This window comes from Carassius gibelio, chromosome A7 (genome assembly GCF_023724105.1).
Source record: "Carassius gibelio isolate Cgi1373 ecotype wild population from Czech Republic chromosome A7, carGib1.2-hapl.c, whole genome shotgun sequence".
NCBI classification, from domain to species: domain Eukaryota; kingdom Metazoa; phylum Chordata; class Actinopteri; order Cypriniformes; family Cyprinidae; genus Carassius; species Carassius gibelio.
Genome location: NC_068377.1, coordinates 28368749 through 28377848, shown reverse-complemented (window position 1 = coordinate 28377848; position 9100 = coordinate 28368749). Strand labels below are relative to the sequence as shown.

The 9100-nt window shown below is 38.7% G+C and overlaps 1 protein-coding gene and 1 non-coding gene across 2 annotated transcripts; both read right to left on the bottom strand.

Annotated features, from left to right (window-relative positions):
• Positions 1-2311: 2311 nt before the first annotated feature.
• LOC128017058 (eukaryotic initiation factor 4A-I) lies at positions 2312-8655 on the bottom strand. Its single transcript, XM_052602149.1, has 11 exons — positions 8554-8655; positions 7070-7118; positions 6507-6639; positions 6072-6211; positions 5509-5677; positions 5236-5345; positions 4713-4856; positions 4265-4402; positions 4006-4095; positions 3641-3720; positions 2312-3559 (listed from the first exon to the last, which is right to left on the bottom strand). Exons 1-11 carry the CDS (start codon positions 8574-8576, stop codon positions 3415-3417), a joined length of 1221 nt encoding a protein of 406 aa, XP_052458109.1. The 5' UTR covers positions 8577-8655; the 3' UTR covers positions 2312-3414.
• Positions 4474-4609, bottom strand: LOC128017968 (small nucleolar RNA SNORD10). Its single transcript, XR_008184658.1, has one exon. It is a non-coding gene; the product is annotated as a small nucleolar RNA SNORD10 (small nucleolar RNA).
• Positions 8656-9100: the final 445 nt, after the last annotated feature.

Below are 9100 nucleotides of genomic sequence, written 5' to 3'. Positions count from 1 at the left end.
CATCAAAATTTGTAAATAAATGTAAAATCTTTAAAAAATGCAAATAAATAAAAGTAAAAAAAAAAGATATTAAGAAACATTAAAAAGGCTTTATTAAGAAAGATATTAAGAAACATTAAAAAGGCTTTAAATGTTTTAGTTTGATGCTTTTTTTTTTAACAATATTTGGACTCAAGCATTCAAAGAATCCTTTTAAAATTAGAATATATTATAGAGTATTGATACCTTTTTTTTTGGAGTTTTTGTTTTAATCTGTCAACAATGAAACTTTAAATGCTGGGACAAATATGACAATTTGATATGAATTCGGAAACCCAATAGAGTAAAAGAAAAAAAAAATTAAGTGGCCTAAAAATGAAGAGACTGAATACACAATAAATTACAATGGCCTTAAGAAAGGAGGACGGATGAGGAAAAGCTTGAGGAGAAAGGAGAATGGCAAAGATAAAGAAGAAAAGAGAGACTGAGAGGGGAAGAGGGCAACTTGGAGAGAGTGCAGTTTGTCCCTGAGTCCTCCCTGACAGACTGAGTGAATGGGGCCTCTATTCTCTCCCTTCTTATGTAAATGGAGGCTTCAGTCTCCTAGCCATCCGTCACTGCATAGAAAGACCCTGGCAGGCCCTTTACGAGCCTCCTGCTCGCATAATCCCTGAACCCACAATCATGCACCCAGCAGGGGGAGAGGGGGGAAGTGGCAGGGGGGTTACCATGCAGACAGTGAAAGTGTTCAGCAGGCCACCTACACTGAGCGCACATAATCCAAACATTTCTCATAAGGTGTATAGCCCTCGGTGAGATGGAGGGGAGAGGCTGTTATGCCTCCGACAGAGGGCTGTGATAGGAGGAAGAATGTCGGAAAAGAAGACTGTGGGTATAAAAGGGCAGGAAAGAGAGGGGATTGGTACAATGAATTGAATGAAGGGGACGTGGGACAGGGGTACATGATGCGGGAATTAACATAGTGTTTGCGTGATGGACAGGAGAATGAGGGCCCATGCATTATGTCAGGGGATGTTGGTGAAGAGATCTCGCTGAAGTGATCAAAAGTTGCAGCCGTGGAATTGTAGTGACACAGGCCTTCTGAGAGTTCGGATAACTATCGGCTCACATATGTGTGAATAAAACATTTCCTAATATATCCTCGTGTGCTGGAATGCCAAGGCCAATCTGATTATTATGCGTCCTGAGTTTGTGGCACAGCTGAAAGCTCCTTTCGCTCCTGTGGATACAGATGTTGTACAGATCTGCCATCCTGTGGACGCACTAAGAACTTGCTATTAAAAAAAAAAAATAAACTTGTAAAATGATTTCTTAGGTCTTGGTTCATGACGTGCATCTCTCAGGAGTTCTTCACAGTAAAATGGGTACCGGATTTACCATAATAATATAATAATGTAGTGATTAAATACCTCATTAGGTATGGATATTGAACAAGAAGTAATAGTTTAGTTTTGCCCAAATGAGAATATAGTTACAACGAATAAGATTTAATATATTTAACTTATTGATCAAAGTGCACATGCTTCTGTTAATTTAACAAACATCGTAAAATAAAAAGGTAGGCTAATTCGGTCAATAGTTGTGATCAGTAGGCACCGTTTTGCAAGGATCATCCCGAGTATCTAAAAATTTTTTTTTAAAATTATAGATTGTTTAAATCTAGCTGGCTGAAGAACAAGCAGGATATAATTAGTTAAAATGTAAAAAATAATTAAATGAAATGTATTGAGATATGAAAATGGATAGTTTATAAAAAAAAAAAAAAAAAACAGTTTAATATCATGACATAAATCAGACGGTTTTATTTGACTGACAAATATGCACCAAAGGTTTAAATTAAAACCGCAATTTAAAGGACGGAAATTTGTACATGCAAATTTAAATATTAATTTTAAAGGTATAGCTGACTCTAAAATGAAGATTTGCTGTATATCTACTCATTCTCAACCCATCCGCAGTTTCTTCAACACAGCATTACACTGCACAAGGCATTGTTAATTAGTTATTCTGTTGTTTTTAATCCACTGTTTTGACTCAATTCTGACAGCAGAGGATCCACTGGTGACCAAATGACCTACATTTAATTCTCATCGTCATTAATGTAGTCGACATGACTGTTTCAGAAAGACAGCAATTGAAATTTTGATAAAGCAATAAAAATACCAAGTTATTCACACTGAGCTTCAAAAGGGAACAGAGTATAAAAAGTTCAAACAAGACAGGAACCATGAACATACACTTGAAGTCTCGCATGTATCAGATCAAACCATAGACTTACTGTAACCTGTACAATTAACTAGTAAGAGTCAGCTTAGCACGTTAAAAATGGGAAATACCTTTATTTCAGACCATTAAAATAAATACTATGCAGAGTCCAATGTAGAAAACATTTAATACATGGCTTCCATCTCAAAAAGGTTAATAATCATCACATTTGTAATAAATTTGTTTAAAAAAATAGCACTGACCAATGTAAACCCCACATCCAAACCTACTCAACAAAAGACAGGCATTTTTTGAACAATACAAAGACAATGATCTCTATATACTCTACTACTGCAGTTTGGTCCTTTACATATTTAGACCCATCCAACACAGTTTGGTGAGGTAGGTTGTAGGAGCAACACTCCCCGATAGGACTTTGATGCAGAGAAATCTGAGGCAATACAAAGATAGGGTGTTAACCAGCCATGCCAAATTCATTTCCAATGCTTTCAGCCACCCATCCTGCCACAGTGAAGCCTATTTACAAAAAGCTACAACCACACAGACAGGACAACACAAGAGATGTAACAGAAGAATTGGACAAGAGAAAGAGAGAGAGAAATTAACATACTTTGCAACTTTACAATCTGGTTTGTTCTCACAATCCAGCTTCCTTTTGGACTGAAGCATCTTACAGTACTCAGATGCTTCTGTAAAAGGAAAATGGCAGTGACCAAGATTTGGAACAAGTCCAAGTTCCCCATATAAAACATGAATAATTCTGTATTTTACATAATTTGCTGTGTTACACAAAAAAAAAAAAGGATGTTAAACAGTCACATCTCAAAATTGGTTAAACCAACACTATCAAGAAAAGCGGACATGTCTTCAATCCATTATACCAGTCAGTGCATTAACATTTACACCATGCATGCAAATAAGCCTTGAAACGCTGCCTCTTGATCACTAGATGGCACTACTCAAAAAGGTCTAGATTAAATGAGCTTTAGGAATATGTTGTATTTATTCTGAATAAATGAGTGACCGACATACTGGATTTATGAAAAAAAAAAGCACATCCTCAGAATTAATAGTACTTGAATTTTGAGGGATTTGCATGAAAAGTGATGTGGGTTGGAATGAGACTAAAGAGGGAATGGAGCAGAGGGGAAAAAACAAAAACTTAGGGGGAAAGAATGAGGCAAGTTCTTAGATCAAATCAGCAACATTCATGGGCATTTCCTCCACTGTTGTATTGTAGAAGGTTTCAATGTCTCGGAGTGTGCGCTTGTCATCTTCAGTGACCATGTTGATAGCGACACCCTTTCTGCCAAAACGGCCACCACGTCCAATTCTACACAAATAAAAGCACTTATTACGCAACAGCCAGAATTGCACAAATCAGACAAAAATAGCAGAATGAGCTTTGACTTACCGGTGGATATAGTTCTCCCTGTTGGTTGGTAGGTCATAGTTGATTACCAGGGAAACCTGCTGCACATCAATGCCTCTTGCCTTAAAGTATATAAAAAAGACACTTTAGTACAGATTTAAGAACAAAAAGTCAATTAGTAACCTAAAGAGGTTTAAAAGCACAGATTTTTGCATGTGTTTGAGACAAATGTGAATGTCAACTGCTTTATAGTCGTGTTGAGGGACTTGGCAGCCCAGGCACTGTGGAGAGCAGTTAGAATAGTCTCCCAAAGACCTTGATGCCCATCACAGCACAGAATGCTGGTGGAAGAGGTAATCCTTGGTGTGACCCATGAGAACTGTGCGTGAAGGTGAAAGATTGCTTACCAGCAGGTCAGTAGTGATGAGGACTCGGCTGGAGCCAGAGCGGAACTCTTTCATGATGACGTCCCTCTCCTTCTGCTCCATGTCACCGTGCTATGAAGACAGAGTACAGGTTCATGTGTGAAAGCAAGCACATATTCCGGATAATCACTGGCAGTGTGAAAGTGCAAAATCTAGCAACCCGGGAACAATTGTCAGGACACATTACCAGTGTATTTTCCGGAATCACAGTGTGAAAGGGGCTTATGTTAATGTCACTTACCAGCGCAGAAACAGTGAAGTCCCTCGCATGCATTTTCTCAGTCAGCCAGTCCACCTTTCTACGAGTGTTGATGAAAATGACAGCCTGAGTAATGGTCAGGGTTTCATAAAGATCACACAATGTGTCCAACTTCCACTCCTTAAAAGATAAAGAGAAACAACTTAGCACCAAAAAAAAAATAAAGATCAGCTCTGCCACTGGGTGGTGCTGTTTTCAGACTAAAGTCAAGATCATGTTCACAGAGCCTGACAGGCTCAGATGCACAGATAAGCAAAACGCTCATCAGGCACTGAGCACTGCAGGAAGTCTGGGATCAGTTGACACGCATGGGGATCATCACAAAACAACATTCAAAACTTTATTAACAAATTATTGGAACTTTGAAAAAATGATGAATAAAGCTTTGAGATACAAGTACTCCTTCCTTAACATTAAGTTCTCCACTGACCTCTTTCTCAACATTGATGTAGAACTGGCGGATACCCTCAAGGGTCAGTTCTTCCTTCTTAACTAGGATACGAATAGGATCTCTCATGAATTTTGTGGTCACCTCCAGCACCTCCTGAGGCATGGTGGCAGACAAAAGAATCACCTGGAAATGGTAAAAACACGCATAAGTTAGTTTACAAAATGAGTCAACTCTAACCACAACCTAAAAAATGCCTATAATATGAAAAGGTACATTTACAGTCACCGTGACCTTATTGCAGAAGATTTGACCAAGACAGACAATTTACTGGTATGCCAGCTTTCGTCTCTCTTGAAGTCAAAATATAAAGCAATTAAAAACTTTAGGATATAAAATGTCAGCTGCTTAATAGTCATGAAGAGGGACCTAGGAGCCCAATCATAGTGGAGAGCAGTTACATTACTCTACCAAAGTTCATGATTCCCATCACAGCACAGAAAGCTGGTAGGTGAGGGACTTTGGTGTGGGTACCAAGAAAATCAAACCAAAAGGATCAGCTCACCTGAGTATCTGTGGCCAACTTCTGAAAGATCTCATAGATTTGGTCCTTGAAGCCACGGCTTAACATTTCATCTGCCTCATCCAGTGCAAACATCTTTATATATTTGGGAGCTGAAAAAGCAAGGAAAATCAAGTGGTCTTTAAAGCCATTACAAAGCAGAATAGTAAACCTTTAAGTACCAACTCAATTAAGAGAGCAGGTAGTTGAGAAAATGCTAGTACAAGTCTCAATTAAGACAGTCCACTGAAAAACGTGTTTGTCATTTGCACTTACAAAGATATCTGCGGTTGAGCATGTCAAACACACGGCCAGGGGTTCCAACCACTATGTGGGGCACATCAGCCTGAAGCTTCTGAACTTCATTACGGACATTTGTCCCACCAATGCATGCATGGCAGGATGCCCCCATGTAGTCTCCAAGAGCCAGCACCACCTTCTGAATCTGAAGACAAAGACATTTGATCAAGAACTAAAATAAATCAACTCCATTCAACTTCAACTGGATCTGAAAAACCACCTGTGCTCATGAGTCACTGCAAATTACTAGTCAATCGTCTTATAAGAGCTTTATGACAAGTATCTGTGCCCATACCATGAAACAGTCTTTTCTCACTGTGTTGAGCTGACTGGGATGAGTATGGCCTTCATTTACTCTGCCCCTAACAGATATAGGACTGTGCGTCACTAACAGACACAGCCTTGCCCAATTAATAGGGGACACTCTTATAAAACTGAAGTGTTAGCTACACTTTGTATTCCGTGTCTCCAAAACCTCCAACAAAAAAGCAGAATCAGTACAAAGTGCTAAACAAACCTGAACGAGCAATGGTTCTCACCTGTTGGGCAAGCTCTCTGGTAGGAGCCAACACCATAGCTTGTGTAGCCTTCAGGTCCACATCAACATGCTGCAGGATGGAGATAGCAAAGGTGGCGGTCTTTCCTGTGCCAGACTGAGCCTGTGCAATGACATCATAACCTACATACAGACAAAACAGGCAGAAAGTAAACAAATGCCTATTCAATCAATGGCTGTTACAATTTACAGTACCATGGCAGCTTATGCCCATACCATGAAACAGTCTATGCCTCACTGTAATGAGTTGACTGGGATGAATATGGGCTTTATTTAATTTGCCCTTACAAGATATAGGTCAGAATGTCACTGACAGACACTGCCCTGCCCAACTGATAAGGGTGTGAATAAACTGAACTTATGATACCTAAGTGACTAAAATACAGATAGACCATTCTAGAAATTAGGTTTTACGTACCCTTGATACAAGGGAGAATTGCCCTCTGCTGAATGGCGGAAGGTTTCTCAAAACCATAAGCATAGATTCCTCTGAGAAGAGTCTCTCGCAGGTTCATATCATCAAAACTATCAACAATCTCCTTCCAGTTGCTCTGTTTAAAAAAATAAAATAAGATTTTGAAAAACATACATACACATATATATTTAGTGTGAGAGGGGGAACTGTCATTCCTATGTAATTGATTCCTAACATAAATGGGGGGGATCAATACTACACCATCTTGGACAAGTATCTGTGCCCATACCATGAAACAGTCTTTTTCTCACTGTGTTGAGCTGACTGGGATGAATATGGCCTTTATTTGCTCTGCCCCTAACTGATATAGGACTCTGTGTCACTGACAGACACTGCCTTGCCCAATTAGGGGACATGCTTATAGACTGAAGGGTTTGGCACATCTTTTTGGAAAGGTTTCTTACACTTTCCTCCATGGAAAAGCACCAACATGTACAGAGTGCTACAACAAACCTGAATCAGCAATATACATTATTTACATTAAATGGCTCTTATGAGACACCAACCTCAATGACACCATCGGGCTCCATCCCCTCAGGGCCATTGTCTCTGGGTCTGAAACAAGACATTGTAATTAGTATAGCTTTTGTGTTAAACTCATTTCACATTCACAGTTGTGAGCACTTGAAGAAAAAAAACAGCCCCAAAGAGCACATTTTTCACAATACCTTTAACTAAACAGTAAATAGAGTGGATTCTAACCAATATTTGCTAGACCCCGTCACTTTATAGTGCAGGGAATTGCCTACACGAACATCCCATACATGTACATCTATTGTTAATGTGTGAAAGACCTAGTTTAAATGAAGTTTCACGCAAAAACTAAAACTTACTTAACCACATGACTGCTCTATGGAACACAAAAGCAGAATGACAGCCTCAGTCACCGTTCACTTTCATTAGATCATTTTCCATAAAATGAAAGTGAACAGTGACCCATCATTCTGTCTAACGTTTTCTTTTGGGTCCACAGGGAAAACGTCACACCGGTTTGGATGACGATTTTGATTGTAATCATCTGCAATACCCATAAAACAGCGTTAGTTTTAAATTTAAACACAGACATTGTAACCTCGTCGTTAAAATGCCTAAGTGGCAGCCATTTTCGCTCTGCGCCATTCACAACGTGGCTCCACTAATTCACAAAGACGCTTCGGTAACAAACGATTATTAAAATGTTGGATTTTATAAAAAAAAAATACATATAAAATTACCTTGTGCGTCACCGTATTACTACACCAACACATAACGACATTTAATTCTAAAGATACATAATAATAGTAAAGTTTTCAACGACGACATTGCTTCCCTTTTTTTTTTTAATTAAATAGTATATCAATCGTAGTTATAAAAGAGGCATATCTGCTGATAGGCCTTGGGCCTGCTCTTCCAGACCATTCTATTGTCTCGCCCAGCAAAGGCCATGTGGCCTACGTACTTTCTCAATTTTAGGCCTAACGTGACATCTGCAAACAGTCATAGACTTATTATTTCATGGCACTGGATAAGGAGCTCTCAGGTAAAGTATATTACAACAAATGTCTAAAATGTAGGCAATCGGCTTAAAATGAGGAGAAGGGAGCGACCATGTGCCGCATAGACACACGAGGAACTGAACGAGCGCGTGAGACACGTTGCGTCACAAGAACCGGCATTCTAACGGAACGTCGAATAAACGTTACAAAACCCATTTTAAAAGACTTTCCAACAAACATTACGGATATAACGTTAAAAAAGTGACTGGTACTTAACACTACCCGGTGAAAAAAACGTTTCCAAAAGCATTTCACGTTAAACTAGGCGGGAACCAGAGAGAACGGACGAACGTGCCAAACCGGCTGATAATGTTAGCTTTTGAATCGCTAATGGAAAACAAATATTCTATATTTTCAAACAAATCATGTGTAATCAATGATACTGACTGAACATTTAAGTAAACTGCGACCATTAACACAAACGGGGAAAATATTCTTCGAACACGTTCTCTTACCTATCTTCATGTTCAGACGACATTATCACAAAAGACTGTAGACTGGCGGAAACGCGCAAATACTTAAACCGTGACGACCGCTAAAGCTCACTGATTGGACATCGTCCCGTTCAGTCAGCTTATACACCCGCCCACCGTGATTTCCCATTGGTTCAGAAACGATCGGTGCCGCCTGTTTGAAGACGTCACGAAAAAAATCCTAGCTGGAAGTTAAAACCACATTTTTTTTTTTAAAATCTTTTTGGTTTTCCAGAATATGCTTTTTTAAATGACCTGTTTTAATAAGTAACATAACTAAATTAATAACAATTTACAAAGGGCAAACCATATTTTTTTCAGCCCTACAATTTGAGGTTATTATTCCGATTTAAAAAAAAATGAGGACTATTTGTTAATGGGATTTTAATAGACTGTGAAGGTACTTTCATTGTTAATATATGTCTTTATAACTTATTTTTGCTTTTGAACTTTACTAACTGTACTTGAATTAAAACTGAAAAAAAAAAAATTCTGATCTTCTGTTACTATGTCATACAAATACTAATTT